Source organism: Planococcus citri, chromosome 3 (genome assembly GCF_950023065.1).
Source record: "Planococcus citri chromosome 3, ihPlaCitr1.1, whole genome shotgun sequence".
Lineage (NCBI taxonomy): Eukaryota > Metazoa > Arthropoda > Insecta > Hemiptera > Pseudococcidae > Planococcus > Planococcus citri.
Genome location: NC_088679.1, coordinates 1,445,789 through 1,465,017, shown reverse-complemented (window position 1 = coordinate 1,465,017; position 19,229 = coordinate 1,445,789). Strand labels below are relative to the sequence as shown.

General features: G+C 34.6%; 1 protein-coding gene across 3 annotated transcripts in view; it reads right to left on the bottom strand.

The window, feature by feature from the left end:
- Nucleotides 1-19,229, bottom strand: part of stet (stem cell tumor) — a 98,050-nt gene that overhangs the window by 9,032 nt on the left and 69,789 nt on the right. For all 3 annotated transcript variants that reach the window (XM_065358456.1, XM_065358457.1, XM_065358458.1), the window contains 2 exons: nt 10,732-10,844; nt 6,395-6,512 (listed from right to left, as the gene is read on the bottom strand). In XM_065358456.1, the coding sequence (XP_065214528.1) occupies nt 6,395-6,512; nt 10,732-10,844 (231 nt within the window). The remainder of the gene's footprint in view (nt 1-6,394; nt 6,513-10,731; nt 10,845-19,229) is intronic.

Below are 19,229 nucleotides of genomic sequence, written 5' to 3'. Positions count from 1 at the left end.
AAAAGTCAAAATATTCGAAAAATCCTCCTGAAATTTGCTGATTGAGTGAATTGAGCCGGCTCAGCCGAGCAGATTACTCGGCGGCGGCTGCGGCGGCTGAAGTAATTTTTGAAACGGCGGCGGCGGCTTGAAAAATGTTTGAAAAATCGGTGGCGGCGGCGGCGCGGCGCGGCGGCGCAGGGCTCTACTCATGAGCGATTATAAATCGCGTTTTAACGCTCTAAAATTCAGGAAAAATCACATTTTTTTCATAATTTTAACAACAAAAACCCAATTTTTTGCGAAAAACAGCTTACTCATGTGTAAAAAATTATCACTTTCTGAAAATTTTGGCCGCAACAACAGGTTTTTTTGCAATTTTTGTAGTTTTAATTTTTAAGAAAGCAAAAAAAACTTTTATGACAAAATTTTGCCAAAAAATCATTTATACTATTATAGCAGACCTCAAAATCAGAGTGAAATTTCAGATTTTTTCATTTCCATCAGGAACAGTTGTTCAAATTCAAAATAAAGTTCTCGTTTCCACTTCCTTTATAACGCTTTTTTTGCTTTGAAACGAGAATTCGAGGTATAACGCTAATCAGCATTAAAATGAGACTTTTGGTTATAACGCGCTTTGGCTTATAACGCTCTTTTTCTCCGGTCCCTTGAAGAGCGTTGTAACGAGCTTTTACTGTATTTGTAAATTTTTTCAAAATTTGCCGGTATGGTATTTTGGTATTTATATTGGTATGCAGCCCTAGCTACAAAGCCATATTGAGTTTCACTGAGATTCTCATCAATCTTCTTTTGTCACCTTGATATAAATAAAATAACTAATAAATTACTCATTCGGGCCGGACTCTCACGTAGATGGCGCTAGTGTGCCCATTGTTCTGGAGTTCAGACGGGGCTTTTTTCTTAACCCTTTCTTATCTGTCATATTTTACCAAAACGTTGGATTTACGAGTTAAAAATGAAAATATGATTCGGTCATGATTGATATGCAATAGTAATCGTAAAAATAATGTACATCGAATTAACTTTTCAGTTTTAACCCTTGAAATTAATGCTTTCGTAAACGCTGATAAGAAAGCCCCGTCTGAAAAATGTAAACATTTTGGCCAGCTCACTAGCGCCCCTATGTGAGTGTCCGGTCCGAATATTGAAAAACTTATACGTGATAATGATGAACCTTGAACTCGCAAATTGAGGTGTGAAAAAAGTGTAATTTCCAAAAAAAAAATTGAAAACATTTTGTTAATTTTGGCCTAAAAACACACTTTTTATTTGCTATTACAGTGGAACCATGATAACTGAAATCCACAGGGAATGGTCATTCATTTGGCTTATAGAGGTTTTCAAGATAATCAGTTTTGAGTTATGCAGGTAAGATTTTGAGAGTGTTCAAGTTATAGAGATCTTACAAAATGAATGAATTGAGAGATATGTACTCGTTGTAAGTGCATAAGAGTATGAATTGAAATATTCGACTTATAGAGGCTTTCTCACTATTTTGGCAAAATTTTGGCTTCAAGTTACATAGTCAATTTTGACTCATCCGAGTAAAGTTAACATCGAGTGTTATGGAGATTTCAAGGGGAATGGAGGTTGGTTTGGCTAATAGAGGTTTTTGAGTTATTGAGGTTCCACTGTATACTTATTGGTACAATACCAATACCAATACCAGATACTGAAAAAAAGCCACAAAATAATAAAATACCAATACCAAAATACCAAAGTGTGACATCTGTATTGGAGAATACCAAAATACCAATACCATTTTGGGAACTGTATGCTAAATACCAATACCAGGGCGGATACCAATACTATTTATGTTTATTGGTACGCAGCCCTGCTCTGAATGATCACTTTCAGTGGGTGAAAGTGATCATTCAGAGATCACTGAATGCTAACAGGGGAAATAATTGCATGTTTTATCGATTATGAAAAGGCATTTGATCGTGCTAACCATGAGAGGATGTTGAAGATCCTAAAGAAATACAATGTCAATGACAAAGACCTGCAAATAATAAGGAATCTGTACTGGAAACAGAGTGCAAACATCAAAATTGGAAATGTATACTTACTTGGAGAATGGATGTGCTATAAAAAGAGGTGTGAGGCAGGGCACGCAATTGCCTAGGCTGTTCAACTTGTATCTAGACAAAATTATGAGAGAAGCAAGAATTGAGAGAATGGGACTCGAGATCAATGGCAAAAGAATCAATGAAATAAATTAAGCAGACAACAAAGTGATTCTTGCTGGAACTGAAGCTCAAATGCAGGTAATGATCAACCAAATAAACAGCGCTGGATTAAAATATGGAATGAAGATAAACGCGGGCGAAACCAAGGTTATGAAATTCACCAAGAAAGACGATGAAGAGGTGAAAATCAACATTAGAACACAAGAAATTGAAAGTGTAAATCAGTTTAGATGCCTCGGAGCGCTGATAAATAATGATGGTAGAGATCAAAAAAGGAGATCAAACCAAGGATCAGAATGGCAAAAAGCGCGTTCAATAATTTCATCAATGTGCTTGGAAATCGAACGATGAATCTAAGTCTGAGGAAGAGAATTGCGCGATGCTACGTATGGACCATTCTGAAGTATTTCTGTGAAACATGGACCATGAGGAATGTGAAAATAAAATATCCAATTTGGAGATGTGGTGCTACTGAAATCTACTTAAGATCTCATGCAAAGGACTTTAAATCAGTAGGGCAATCTATTGAAATCGACGAAATGAATTACGATGGACTTACAGGAATAATTATGAAGAATGATGATTAAAATCTCTAAAATTCAGTTAGACGGAGAAAAATCAGTAAAAATTGACAAAACAAATAACTATTAATCAGACAAGACAAAAAATCGATGAAGTTGGTTAAAAAAATCAAAAATGATCAAGAACATGATAAAATGTAGATGAAAAAAAAGAATCAAAAAAATTTTCAATAAAGATTACTGGGGCATGGGGTTTAATAGTACCTAGGTAAAAAGGCAACGAAGCAATAAATATTGCAAAAAAAAAAAAAAATAGACAAAATTATTGAAACAATAACGAAAATTGGTGCTGATTTTCCTTCAATATTGTATCTATATAGCTTTGTGCATATGTTCCTTGTATCTGGTTATGATGTTTCTCTTAGTTTGTCACAGCCAGAGCATATTGTGATCTTATAAATTCCTGATTGGTCAGAATTTAAACATTTTCATTTCGAAATTTATTCAGTTTTGAAAAAGGTGCAATGTGCATTCATGTTACTTTGGCCTTCTGAAAAAAATTTACTTCTCAAAACTCGTGCTTTCTTTCAACAAATCGCTCTACAATCATGTCGTTCGTTTTTTTTTTTCAAAATTCATTATAAATTTGTGTCACGTTCGAAATACCAGTCAAATATTTTCACAACCCACAGCTTATTAAGTATGGTATCTACTTTATAGGTAAGGTATATCTATTCGCCGTATTTATTTTAGAAAAAACAAAAATTAATTATTCGCCGTACTTATTCGGTGTTTAACGATCGCGTGCCGATGCCGGTTTTTTGGCATCGCAGTCTAACGAAAACCGAAAGCCAGCCACTGTAAATTCGTGTACTCGTAGCTGTATAGTGTATAGCCTACGCTAGGTTGGACACGACACACCAGCATAGCCCATAACGAAAAACGAATACTTATACCGCATCGACTCGAGACAAGGTAACAGGGCCAAAATTTACTCCATCAAATTCATACCGCGTACCACCGCCACCACAACCGAGAAGATTGATCGATAATACACATACACATACACGTAAGTAAGTAAACCGAGGCCGTCGAAGCGACTACGTGTATATTTGTATTTTCGTGAGACCAGTTTGAATCGTGATACGAAGATAGGCTGTTTTTTTTTTGACAATAATCGATTTTTCTCCTCTTTCACCCCTTCACCTCTCATCGACAATTCCTGAGTCGAAAGAAAAAAACAGCCGCAGAATACAGAAAATAGTACAATAAAATTGAATCAAATTAAAAAAACCATCGACATGCGACACGACACGATACGATACGATGCGATGCAAAGCACTATTGCAAAGAGTCCGGGCTCGAATACGTGATTAATCGTACGAAAAAGTGAAAAACAATACTCTCGTATCGTGATTCGTGTTCTCGAAGGGTAAAAAAAAAAAATGACAAAACAACATCGTGCCGAAAAAAACAAAAAATCCATCACTCGAAGGGAACTTCCGAAGGATAGGAAAATTCGTCGAAGGCTTCAAAACTGCAGCTCGAATCATCACCTTACGATTTGGGAAGTTGCAAACAAGATATGTACAAATCAAATTCCAGTCCTATATGTATAGGTACTTTAATTTGATCAGATTTTAATTTTTTTTTGTAGACATGAACCAAATTTTAAATTTTAAAATTTTTTCAAAAATCAAGAAATTAATTTAAATACTCGAGTGAAATTTGGGCTGGAATTGAGGAAGTACTCGTATTTTGGAGGCCCTCTTTCGATTCTTCTTTGTCTTTCAGGTCGGTTGAGAAATACCTGCCTTTATTAAGAGATATTAATGACACTGCCTAGTGCCTACCTACACTTGCGATGAAGTAAGAACTGAGTAAGTGAGTATAGTATGCAAATAACGTAGATAATATGCGTGTACTTGAAAGTTGGAACATAGGCAGAGACACCGCGGCCACACAGTGCACCCTGCACTCGTATGCATTTAATGCACCGTCACCCTACGTGTACGTAGCAAAGAAAACTTACGAGTGCATCGCGTGCATACAGCAAACCATAGACCTGCGCTTTAACTCGGCTTCTTTATCCTATCTCAATTTCTCCTTTTTCTCTCTTTCTCTCTCTCTCTCTCAAAAATTAATTGCTAAACTGCTGAAAATTTTCTCAATGTTGAAAGTTTTAGATTTAGACCAATTCAAGACCTTCACCAACCTTACACTTGCAAAGTTCAAAATACAGCATGATGCGAAATCTGATGTCAGTGTTTCTTCCAGTTACATTAGATATAAAAAGTCAGACCACTTTGCTAAAGAAAATCCAATTTTATATTTTCATACCTAAAGCCTTGCCTTCTGCCAAAATTGTCAGTCTTATCTTCAGTCTGACAAATAAGCAAAAAATCTCGTCTTATTCAAAAATAAAAAATTTCGTTTATTGCCAAAAATTCTCAAAAATTGTCGTTTTTTATGATATGAAAAGTCTCACACTCTATTGCTAAAAATTGCTTTAAAAAAACATTTACTTTTGCTGAACAAAAATCGATCGAGTATCACTTTCTACCAAAAAAGTAAAATGTATCACCTTTGTAAAAATTGCCAAATCTCACTCATTTTCCAAAAAATTGCTCAAAATCTCAAGTTTCTTAACCAGATTTTACCAAAAATTCACATTTTTTTGAAGAAGAAAAAACCGAAAGGCACTGTTCGCATACACTTTTATTTGCTCAAAATGGCTAAAAAGTCACTTTTGGCAAACAATTAGGTAGGTACTTTTAATTTTACAAAAAATACTAATATCACTATGTCTCAAAAAAATGTTGAAAAAAATCATTTTTAAGCAAAAAATTATTAAAAAATGACTGTTTTCCAAAAAATTCAGTTTTTTGCAAAAAATTGTTGAAAACTCACTTGTTACAAAAGCATGAAAAATCTTCACTTTTTTTGTAAAAAAATGGCCCTTTTTTTGCAAAAAGTTGCTAAAAAATCACTTCCCAGCAAAAAATTGCTAAAAAGTCACTTTTTGTAAAAAAAAAAAAAAAACTATTAAAATCACTTTGTGCAAAAAATTATTTAAAAATGACTTTTCATCAAAAAAGTGCAAACAAAATACTAAATTTACTTTTCTGCAAAAAATTACTAAAAAATCACTTCTTTGTAAAAAAAAAATGTTAAAAATGCAGTCTTTTGTCAAAAAAAAAGTCACTTTTTTGAAATAAATTGTTTAAAAAACTACTTCTTAGAAATAAATTATTAAAAAAATCACTGTTTTCCAAAAAATATTGAAAAGTCACTTCTTACAAAAAAAACATTAAAAATCTTTACTATTTTCTACAAATTGCTCAAAAAATTCGCATTTTAGCCAAAAACTTCTGTTTTTTTTTACGAAATTGTGAAGGTCATGATCGACTTTCATTAAGATTATGTACATAGGTATATAATTATTTTGATGTTCTTTACAAACCGAATTTATATTACCTACCTAAGTGATTAAAAATTTGAACTCTCAATACTGAAATTTTGAATGAATTTTTTTTTTGTCGGTGTGCAACAACTTTTTTTGGTAAGTAAAATGTGTAATAAGACACCCCCCCTCGCCATTCCCATTCGACTGTGCAACCAATTAAGTTAAAATAAGGATGATATTAACATAAAATGATAATCTAATCATCGCATATAGCTTACCTCAATAAATGTAATCAAAATAATAAATAGCGGAGGTGGGCAACACGTGTAATGATCGGCATAATATTTCCGATCGCGTTCATCGGTCAAAATTTCGGCCGCTATTAAATGCACCATTCTGAAACAAACGCAAGATGAAACATAAGATTAGATTACATGGTATGTAGATTGGCAGCTAAAGCTATGCTAAAGCTATGTAGTAATGTACTTCACAGCACAGTATAAAGTCAAAAGTGAATCCTATGTTACGAGTATGTTGACTCGACTGGGAGATGCGAGCACCGCACTGCAATTCAAACAATTCAGCAGGCTTATAACTATACGAGTACGAAGTGTACGTAAACGTATAGGGTTTATGTAGGTATTCGGCAGTGGGTGGTGAGTAGTGGAGACTACTCTTGATTTTGCATACGAATTGTACATGTACACGAATACGAGTATCATTCGTGGAGTACTTTTAGGTCTGCATAGTGCACACTTATTATATACCTATTACATACTTTCATTAGACAGACATACGATAATACATATATGACGACGTGCTAAAAAGACCAACTCTATTTGTGTAAATGGAAGAGAGAAATGCCAATTTTTATAATTTAAAAAGTACAAAAATCGTAACAAGTCGATACTTGTACTTTGTATGTAGTTGTTGTTGTTGTTGTTGTTGTTGTTGTTTTTTTCGCACACGTCATCGTATAAGGCACTCTCGTCCAATTTGACGAGCATACTCGTAGCCTTAGCTTACTCGTATGTTCGAATATCAGCTGGATTTTCACTGTGCTCAGTGCTGCATCGACTAACCTTAAATTTACGCTTCGACTCTCGCGTAATTTGACGATTTTCAGACCATGACGTGCCTGTCTAATACACATAAAATGATTCACCGTTCACCAACAAGTACCTACCTAGTACCTACACAACTACAAACTGTGCATAGGGCACGAATCACCATGAAAAAAGTTCCTCCAAGTTTCAGCGAAACTTTTTCCATCAAATTTTCCGTTAATCAAAAGATGAGACGATGCTAAATCGAAAAAGTATGTAGGTACGAGTATGCAAAAATGCATGTTTCAAAATTTCAAGTGCTGAAGTGCATTCCTCGATTTTTGGTGAATTTTCGCGAGAGTTGATACACACTCTTTCCAAATTTAGCGAAATAGGTTAGTTTTGATACTTTTGATTTAAAACCATTTCAACATTTTTTTGACTCGACTGCCCACCCCAACCCCAACCCCAACCTGACAAGGGAACATCTTGAGGTGTCCGCCTCCGATTTGAACGAGACCGCGATTTTTGGAAAGAGCATGTTCTAAAACCCCTAAATCCAAATTTTCAGCTGCCCAAGTTCATTTTTCGATTTTTGGCGAATTTTTGAAAATCCAAAATCAACTATTTTGGTGATTTATGCTTTTTTTTAAAAAGTATGTACTTGATCAGTAAAAATGTTCAAAATAAGTCCTAAAACTGATATTAACTCCATAAATCCAAATTTCGCCATTTCCAGCCATTCTGGAGCCTCCAGCGCCAGTTTTCAATTTCTCCAGAAATTTGAATTTGCTCCAGAAGGCGGTTTTTTGACCAGCTTTTTTCATAATAAGAAATCCAAAAAAATCAAAATTTTACCGTTTGCGAGGAAATTTTTGAAATTTGCGTGAATCGCAGTATTTCGTCATGAACTAACCCTACGAGGGCGAATTTCGCCATTTCCAGCTATTCTGGAGGCTCCAGCGCGATTTTTAAATTTCTCCAGATTTTTCAATTTGCTCCAGTAGGCGTGAATATGAAGTTGGGCAGCTAAAAATCGAGTTGGTTTAACGAATTTATTCACATTTCAGCCGATTCTGGAGGGGACACCTCAAGAGTGAGGTTTTGACCGGCTTTTTTCATAATAAAAGTATCCAAAAATTAAAGGAAGCCCCAAGAAAGGCTGGAAATGGCGAAATTCGCTTTCGTGTGGTCAATTAATGACGAAATACAGCGATTCGCGCAAATTTCAAACATTTTCTCAGAAACGAGGAATTTTTGGTTTTTGGATATTTTTATTTTGAAAAAAAGCTGGTCAAAAAACCACTCTTGAGGTGTCCGCTCCAGAATCGGCTCAAATGTGGATAAATTCGTTACACAGATCGAGTATAACACACAACTCGATTTTTAGCTGCCCAACTTCATATTCACGCCTTCTGGAGCAAATTCAAAATTCTGGAGAAATTGAAAAATCGCGCTGGAGCTGGAGGCTTTAGAAGGGCTGGAAATGGTGAAATTTGGATATGGGTAATTAATATTAGTTTTGGGACTTATTTTGACCATTTTTATTGATCAACGTACTTTTTTTAAAAAAAAAAAACATAAATCGCCAAAAACAGTCAATTTTGAATTTTCAAAAATTCGCCAAAAATCGAAAAATGAACTTGGGCAGCTGAAAATTTGGTTTTGGGGGGTTTAGACTATACTCCTTCCAAACATCGTGCACCCGTTCAAATCGGAGGCGGACACCTCAAGAAGTTCCCTTGTATTGCCGCATGTGTTCTAAATCCAATATTTTCTATCTCGGGTATTTTTTTTTTTTTTTTTTTTTTTTTTTAGGAGAGTTGAAAATTTTTAAAAATTGTAGAAAAACTGGAGGGAGCCCCCAACATGCTTTAAAAAATTAAAATGTCTTCACAATGTTTTGCTGTGCTTAGTTTACACTCACTGAACCCACTTTTACTCAGCATGTTGAAATCAGAATTTGAGGCGAAAGATGTTAGCTTTTTAACTTCATTAGATGAAATTTTGTAGCAATTTTTTCAATTTTCAAAAATCGGTTGCAGGATCTAGAACAGCTCAATAAAACGGTTTGAAACTGTTTGCAATTGAAGGCGGGGGGGGGGGGTACAAAAAATAATACACTACATACAATCAAATCCCAACGTTCAAGGCAAATTTGGTAAGCTTTCAATTTTTTGCCCCATTTAAACCCAAAAATTTTCAAATAGTCTTCAAAAAGCAAAAATACAATTTAGCTTCTGAAATATAGGTTGGTAGGTGGGTAAATTGGGTAATGTATTTTGGCATATGTATGTTCTTTCGATTTAGCTTCACCCGGTTCGAAATTTTGCCTTCCAGTTACCCTTGTAAAGATAAGAATGTAAAAATATATTGTTTCTCGTTTTTCGAAAAATCACGAGTCTAACATTTTTAGATATTATTTGTGGGGGGGGGGGGGGAGTGACAACATTTGTTTCATGAGAATGTGTCCAATTCAAAAAATGGAAAAAAGATGGATTCTTTCATTTTTTGGAAACTGAGAGAGGAAGGGGTTTTTGGTAGGATTTAATTTTCAATTGAGAGACTAAAATTCATGGAATTGTTTTCCCCATCACAACCATCAACGACAAAACCGCAAAAGAATTGTGATAGGTATGATTAAGTTACCCTAAACCTTATAGGTGTTACTTACGTATGTTTTATTGATGCTCGTAAAATATAATATGATCATTTTTAATGAAAGAAAAAGTTAAATAAGGAGGTGTCTATATCGAGTATGACCTTGAGCTAAACTCTCGTATGATGAATGACAAATATACGTACAAACAACGTGCGTCGTACATGGTACGTTACCGTCATTAGAATCCATATTTCGTGAATGGAATTTGCAATCGCATCGGGCCACTAACTCGTCGCATCGTCTCGTAAGTGGCGTTCTAGCGTTAGCCAAAAAAACACACTTGCCAGTCGATGGAATGTCACAGTCACACAGAGATTTTTTTTTTTGTTCGACTAAGTTTGATTTCGGTGTTCGCTTTCGAAATAAGGAGAAATAGAACAGTCACTGGCGGAATCAGTCGCGCAAAATTACAGAAAAACAAAAACGCCACCCCACCGAGGGTGTAGCTGTATATAGCTAACCGTTTTCGTTGGAAATTAGGGTTAACCTTAATCTGCGGTTACGTTTTCCAAGACTTTATACGAATCTGCATTTGTTGTCAAGAATTACGACATTATCGTCGTAGAACAATTAAATCGACGCGACGTGGCGAAATATCCTTTCATTTCTGATCCGACCATTGCCACTGCCATGGCATTTCAAATTTCAACACAATACGTTCAAAATGGTCGTCGTCGACTCTTCATTGTTTTAGCGTGTCCGGATTCCAGGGGTTCGCTGCAGAGTTCCGGTATCGTTGACTCGATTCACTCATAATGAATGTAAATCGTATACCATACCAGTAATTACGTAATACGAGTATACGAATACGAGTAAATCATGCTGTACTTATTGGTAAAGTAATTTAGAGTTCCATCTTGAGAACTACGAGTAATTTAAATATTAGGTAGGTATTGAGACAACTCACCTGCGAAATACCGTAGGCTTTTCGATGATGATGTGAAAATCGTTTTCGCTGCTTATTTCTCGATCTCTTTGATGAACGGCACATTTAAAGCTGCGCCTTCTTTTTCCACTCATCTGCAACACGCAAAACAAACGAGGATACGTTAGTCAATAATGCAGTCGTCCCATGTCGCGTTGATGCGTTGCAAAAAAAATATCATTATTTTATTAAATATTTATATACGGTTTTTTTGTCCGTCTACATCGAACATTTTAACGAATACCATCACGTATCATTTATGACATAATTCGAAAAAAGAAAAAAAAATACCAAGCAATAATTTAATTACTTATCATCAGGTTTTTGAAAGTAAAAGGTAAAATAACCACGATGACTATATCATCGATCACCTTGCAAGTTACACTGATGAGTAAACAATGGAAATGATGGAGCCGATCCCCAAACGGATATTCCGAAGAAGATGAACAGTCATCTTTTCTGCACGGCGATGAAGGCGTTGGTATGGCAATGGGAAATGACAAAATCGTCAATATAAGACAGAAAAGAACGGTACCTATATTTTCAACTTAAGCAAAACAGATTCTAGATCTTTGAATAATTTTTTAAGATCTAAAAATAGTGATTTTTCAAAAATGACCAATTTTTCTTAAGAAAATTAAATTCTTTTGATTTTGAAGAAACGAAATTTCATTTCTTTCCAGCCGACCAAAAACCAAGATTTTTATGATTTGTATTTGAAATCTCATCGATTTGAATAGGTATTGGTTTAGCTTTTTTATTCCCAGAGTATAAGTTCAATGGGTAAATTTCAAAAATTTTCATGTGAGAACTGAAAAATTAACTGCGATAGTTTAAAAAAAAAATGAATTTGAGTTATCACTCACTTTGGAAATTTAGAATTCAAGTTCAAAGATACAGATGAAAACAAAACATCGAATTGATATATAAGAACTTGATTCAAGATTTCATTACCTAATTGAAATTTTTTCGATTCTCTTCTCATTCTTTTTGTTTTTTTTTTTGGATCCAGAAAAATTTGGCTTCAAGTAAAACATGGCAGTTTATTCTATTTTTTTTTTTTTTTTTTTTTTTTGGAAAAAGTGCATTTTGGAATTTTTGGAATTTTGAGTAAATTATAAAAACTTATAGGTAAGTACTAAGTACCGTTATTTTCTATGCAGTATCAAAATTTCCTAATGAAAAAAATTTTCAATTTGGTTGAGCTCTTTAATAATTTTATTTTTGGAAATTTGATTTTGAAAATCATAAGGTAAGTATCAATAAGCAAACAGAACCTCCATACAAAAGCAAAACATTCGGCAACAATCTTTTTTCAATTTTTTTTTTTTTTATTAAAATTTATTTAGGAAAAAATTTTGTCAATGAAAAAAAAAATCAAAATTCAGAAAAACAGTGAAAATAAAACTTTTTAAGGTTTGATTGAAAAAGCAGTCTTTAGTTTTTATTTTGCGAAACAGCAGAACCACTTACAATCTTATACCTAATGGTAGTCTTGAAGAAAAAAAGGACATTTCTACACATTTTTTTTTTGGAATTTTGTAAAAGAAAAAGAAAAAATTGTTGACGAGAAAACAAGCCATCTCTTTGCAAAATTCACAAAAAACAAGACATTTTTGCAATTTTTGAAAAAAAAACAAGACTTTTTTAAGCTATTTATGAAGTGGAAAAAAATAGGTCAACTACTTCTTGCTGATTTTGAAAGGAAAGCCGGACCCTTTTTGCAAGTTTGATAAAAATTTGTGCATTCCGTTAATTTTGAAAAAAAGGGCTTTTCGCAGTTTTATCGAGAAAGCAAGACTTTTTTATGTAATTTTGACCAAAAAAAAAAAAAAGGATTTTTTGCAACCAATGCTGGTCAAAATCAATAAAACTCCAAAATGAAATTTCAACAAATTTTCAAAATTTTTGTACGGTTCTTTCCACATTAATAGCTATCTAAAAATGAAATTTTCATCAAAAATTCAAAAACGTTAAAATTTTGTCAATTCTTAAAATTTTCAATTTTTTTTAGTACTTTTTTTCTGAATCTCAAAATTATAAAAAAAATTATTCTGAGAAAATCAAAATGAAAAAAAAAACTTGATATTGATTTTAAATTTTTGGAGAAAATTGGAAGAGAAAGATCCGGAATTTTTTGAGATCTTTTCAGTGAAAAAAAATGAAAATTTGCCACGATCGTTTTGTTGAATTTTTCGAAAATTCGCCAAGAATCCAATAAGTAAGTAACATGCATTTGACCAAAAAATTATGGTGTTATGATAATAGTACAGCAGCCACCACTCGAGAAATTCTATTAGAAGTAAATATTGAAAAAAATACATTAAAAAACGTAAAAATATTTTTTTTGGACTTTTTCCAAAATTTAGACACCTCTTTTCAAGAATTTCAAGTTTTTAACGCCAATTTTAAGTTCGGTTTTAGGTCAAAAAATTTTTTTTGAAAAATTTGAAAAGCATTGCTCTCCAGTTCCCCTATCTTTTAGACCAAATTTCAAGTCAATCGATTGAAAATAACCTCAAATAGCACATTCTGAGGGGTGCCCCTCCCCCCCCAAATCTACTCAAGCGCTCAAAACACATTGTTCATTCTTTGAGTTTTTCAGATAGAACATTTTGTCGAAGAATTATATTTTCTCCTCATTTTGTCTCCCAAAATAATTACTATGCAGATTGAAAAAATATCATCTTTGAGGAAACAGTATTTCAGCTCGTTTTTTACATAAAATAATCTGTCACTTTGCGAAAAAAAAATTGCTCGATTTCTTATGCATCGTGTAGGTCGCATAACGGAGATTTTTAGCATCGATAATACATTAAAGTGGAGGTGACCAGATCGAGATCGAGAAAAAAAAAACTATGATCTAACTTGGGTTAAAATGTAGGTAACACGTATATATGCAATTGACACCCTGCAGAGCTACTTGGTATCCGCAATCTATATACAAACATGAACTACTTATGTATGCATTTCCCCAAAATTGTATTTGAAATAAACGAAAAAGAAAAAAAATCGCGACAAAACGACGACTGATAGCGTGTGTATTTTTATACGGACACTATTAAATTAATCGTCGAATAAATAGATAGAAGTCGCACTTTTTCACTGCGGTATGTGGGATTTACCAACATAGGAGTAAGCATAATTATATAGCATATACGAGTAAGTAGGTGGTTGTAGGTATCAGATTCGCAGAGATTAGCGAATAGTTCTCTATCGAACGGCATCGACACGATTCGACCTCTCACTAGTCACTATAGGTACTCGTCCTTACAACATTATTATTACTAGAGCAATCGCTGCATCGTATTGATAAGCAGAGATACGAATGAGATTTGCTATTCATTATAATAAATGTATAGCTGCAGCGATGGACGATGGTACGATTTTGAATTGGGTATACTTTATCAAATTATACCAAAAGACCTAGTTGCTCGTGTACAATCATGTGCGATTATACGAGAACATAATATTACGTACTCGTATTTACGTACCTACTTATCGAGTAAAGGTGTATGTATATTTTCGTAAAGCTAATGTTTAAAATAGGACCATTTGAACAATTATGGCAGAGCTAAAAGAGGTCGATAGGCATAGGATTTACAAACGGACTCGAGTCCTGCAGTCCTCGTACTGTACGAATGATAAATGACGCATTTACGAGTCTATCTTTCGAAATTATGCAGATAATCTGATATTTATTCTTGAAAAATACTCGCAAGAGGGAAAGAATTAAACATGGAACGGAAGAAGACGACGAAAAAAGAGTTGGACGCGTCGCTCGTCGTCGCGCCGGAAACGGAAACCCCAAGCAACGTAACCAGCAAGAATGAAAGCGATGGCGACGACGGACGACGGACGAAGAACGACGACGATGCGGACGATCCGATCCGTCCACGTCTGCGGCAGGAGCCAGCATCCGGGGGCCAGGGTCGCAGTCGCAGGGTCGGGTGAAAAAATTTTCTGCTCCAAGTCGGAGCCAGGCAGGAGGTGCGAGAAGAGCAGGCGGATACGGCGTCCTTTGATTGGACACGCTATTATGTAAGTTTAAGTACAAGTTACATGGATATACTCGTACGTCGGCTACATTATCAAGTTCAACGACGTCTACCGCCACCGCGGCCAACTCATTCACCGAAGAGCTGGTGGCGGCGGCGGCGGCCAGACGACCTGCGGTGAGGCGCGGCGCGCCGTCAATTTTGGAAATTTGCCATCCAGACTCATCGAGACGTTGAATCATAGCGTCCGCATCGCATCGCGTCGCCTCGTCGGCTTCCTTTCTCTCTATACTCTACGTATGTCTATGTATACTTTTTACTCGTAGTTGCATTTATAGGTACCTACCTACCTACATATCTACTCACGATACTCGTATGTAGCAATGTACTTGTTCGGTACCGACATTACGTACAATACCGTATCCGTATTTCTCAATGACATTAGACGTGCGGAAAAAAACTAAGCTCTTTATCAATGAAAGTTTACCCGACGCGACGATTCGTCGACCAGAGCCAAGTTTTTCACAAAACAAGACCAGACTGGCTGACTGACTGACTCATTGACTCGATTTCTACGGGGTTTTATTGCGAGCGCCACCAAAGCGAACGCAATTTTTACTATCCCTATAACGCCATCTTATACAATATACGAGTATGGTACAGATTAGTGCGATAAAATTCTTCAAATGCAGTAGTGAGGAGGGGGTGGGGGTCTTTTGGAAGAAATGTAGACTAAAACCAAGATGTCTAACAAATAGGGCAGACAAATTTATTCAACATAAGTATCTAAAACTTTACTATTGGGTCATTCCACGTCAATTGGACCAAGAAGTGGTAGGTGGGTTTGGCGATTTTTTTGAAATTTTTCCTGTGGAAAGACCTTCCGAAGGGATGACCAATGGCGCAAATCGCAGCCTTCCAGCCCATTTTTAACGGCAGCCAGGGGGTGTCAAAGTTTTTAGTGAACCTAGAATATCATCCATTTCAGCAAGTAAATTACTCGATAACCACGATACCTACCCAAATGGAACTTTTCCCCATAGTTAGAAGTTTTGAAAGGCTTTTTGGTGATATCATAAAAATCAGTGTTGCCACTTTTTTTCGTACAAAAAATTAGCTCAAAAAGTTTCGAAACGTAGTTTTCATGTCGTTCCGACTCTCAAAAATTCTGAAAAAAATATATTATGGACAACTGTTAATGCTGAACAACATATTTTGAAATTGGGATGGTAACTTGTTGCAAAGTCGATTTTAAAAAATTTTAACTTTGCGAAAAAATGCGATTTTTTTATTTAAAACATGAAAAAAAGTTTTGATTGGTAAAGTTGACCCATTGGACCCATATTTTTACATATCTGCTGAAAAAGTTGAAAAAACCCCTTCACTCGGTGAAATTAACTCATCACAAAAAAAATCAAAATTCGAAAAAATTCAAAAAATAAGCAAATTTTAATTTCTTTGCTGTGAGTGTGATTTGTATCAACTTTTTCATGAAATACGTCAGAAAGTGGTCAAAATAAGACAACTGAATAAATTCAAACTTTTTTTGATGTTTGAAATTGAAAATTGAATTTTTTCGAATTTTGATTTTTTTGTGATGAGTTTATTTTATTGAGTGAAAGGAGTTTTTACAACTTTTTCAACAGATATGTAAAAATAGGGGTCAAATGGGTCAACTTTACCAATCAAAACTTTTTTCATGTTTTAAATCAAAAAATCGCATTTTTTCGCAAACTTTGAATTTTTTAAAATCGACTTTGCAACAAGTTACCATCCCAATTTCAAAATATGTTGTTCAGCATTAACAGTTGTCCATAATATATTTTTTTCAGAATTTTTGAGAGTCGGAACGACATGAAAACTACGTTTCGAAACTTTTTGAGCTAATTTTTTGTACGAAAAAAAGTGGCAACACTGATTTTTATGATATCACCTAAAGCTCTTTAATACAAGTATGGAAATAGAGTATGCTCTTAAGAAAGTCATAGCATTTTACGTATGTGTTACGTACTGCGCATGGCAGGTTGGTGTCGTCACGCGGTGGAGATGGGTGGAGCAACCATTGCGGTGCAACGTTGTACGTGAACAGCTGATTTGATGCTTGCTCGCGCACTGCGCAGTACGTAAAACTTACGTAAAATCCTATGACTTTCTTAAGAGTATAATCTATTTCCATACTTGTATTAAAGAGCTTTAATATCACCAAAAAGCCTTTCAAAACCCCTAACTATGAGAAAAAGTTGCATTTTGGTAGGTATCGCGGTTATCGAGCAATCCACTGCTGAAATGGATGATATTTTAGGTTCACTGAAAACTTTGACACCCCCTGGGTGCCGTTAAAAATGAGCTAGAGGACTGCGATTTGCGCCATTGGTCATCCCTTCGGAAGGTCTTTCCACAGGAAAAATTTTAAAAAAATCGCCAAACCCACCTACTATTTTTTGGTCCAATTGACATGGAATGACCCTATTTTCAAATTTGAAAAACAAAAACCAAAAAAAAAAAAAATGGAAAAATGAGGATTTTTTCAAAATTATGGCAGAAAATAGAAAACATTTCAAGCAATTTCCGATAAAAACGAAAAAGGAATCAAGTAAAAATTTATTCCAGTCAAACTTACTTCAAAATATTTGATTTAAAGTTTGACAGAAAAAAATAGAAAAAGCATACTCTTTCGGAATTCTTGGCGAAAAACAGAACTTTGGGGTAGTTCTGTCAGAAAAACAGGACAGTTTTAACAAAAAACTAGAGGTTTGAAATGAAAAATAGAAATTATTCCATTATTCGTGAAGTCCAATGGAGAAGGAATCGGATTAATTCCAGACTAAATTTTTCGATTTTCAAAGAGAACCAGAAAGAAGTATTTGGAGAAAAAGCAAATAAACAGATCGATTGAAAAAGATAAAATGAAGCTAGAAAAATTCAGGCAGATGAGCAACACACTTTCTGCCAGTCTCGAAAAAAACGCGAGACTTTTAACAGGGAATTTCTCAATTATTCAGAAGGGGGGGGGGGGGAGAGAATCGAGTCAAAATCACGTCAAAAATTTCAACAAAAACCAGAAAAATTGAGCTAACAATGGATATATTTTTTGAAAAATGAACGAACAGAAAACCTGAAGTTTGAATAGGGAGGGGTGAGGGAAGGAAAATATGTAAGTACAAAAGTTTTTCATTTCTGCGTCATAATTCTTTTGAAAAATCGTTTTTCCAATACGAAATCGTCCTTCTTAATCCCGCAGGCTCGAGCTATATAGCTATTTTTTTTCGTACGGAACCCCCCCCCCCCCCATACCCAAAAGTTATATACGTAAAAAGTCGAGAAAAATAAAATAAAATAAATCAAAGTTGGTAAAAACTTCTGAAAAATTTCAATCTCTCTGTGTCAGAATTCAGAATCCTCCACACAACTCGACAGCGTATATCCAATTATTTTTAGAAATTTAGGAGACTACTTCCGTTGTTTCATCGTCTAAGGAGGGGGGGGGGATAAAACAATTGAATAGAAATTTGAACATTTCGAGTTTATTTATTTTTTGAAAAGGTCCAAGTTCCACTTTAATCATTAAAAAAAAATCTTTGAAATGCAAAACGATCCTTTTATATTCTTATTGCGTTAAGTAAATACTTCAATTTCTAAGGAAATAGATAAACGTATAAATTCAACTTTAACTAATAAATTATTATTACGTATTTAACTCGGCGATGTACGTAGACGTACGTGTTCGGTGTTGTACGTATGTGAAAATAACCCCAATAAAACGCCTCAGCTGCATGGTTTGCGAGTTTCGCACTCTATTAATTTAAGTAGGTTCTTATTTTATTTTCTTCTTTTTTTCACGGCCCACTAATCTTACTATAGCATTGCGCGGAGGAAAAAAAACGTCTATCGCGCGTGCCACGAACACCATATCAAAATATGCACTCGTATAGAGATACCAGATAGGCAAATACACAGATACTATAGTCTATCCATATTAAAAATACCACCTACACCACGGTCATTGATGAACCTTGCGCATAAGAATTTAGCTTCTCGCGTATATCTATTCGAGAAAAATTGTCAAATAGTTTTAAAATTAGTTAGGTACGTGAAACGACCAAGTAAATTCAAACCATCGAGCGATACAATCCTCTTACAGAGTTGACTTTTTTTTCAAAAATTACAATACAAGGAAAATTTTCGAGAGAGGTGGGTACTTTTTGGACTTTTTTTTTAAATCTCCAACTTTGAAGAACTGTGCCTTATCGTCGTTAACCCCGATTCGTCAGTATTGAGAATTTTTTTTTCACAAATTTCAAAATCGTCAAGTCTAAAAAAAGTCTTAAATTGGCTTTCCAGTCATTAATCATTATTAAGAGTGCAAACGTACGTACTTATTCCACTCATTATACTTACGTACTCGTAATTATGTAATATGTACCTAACCTACTACCTATTTTTAATTATCAATTGAGCAGCAACAATGAGCTAGATTATATA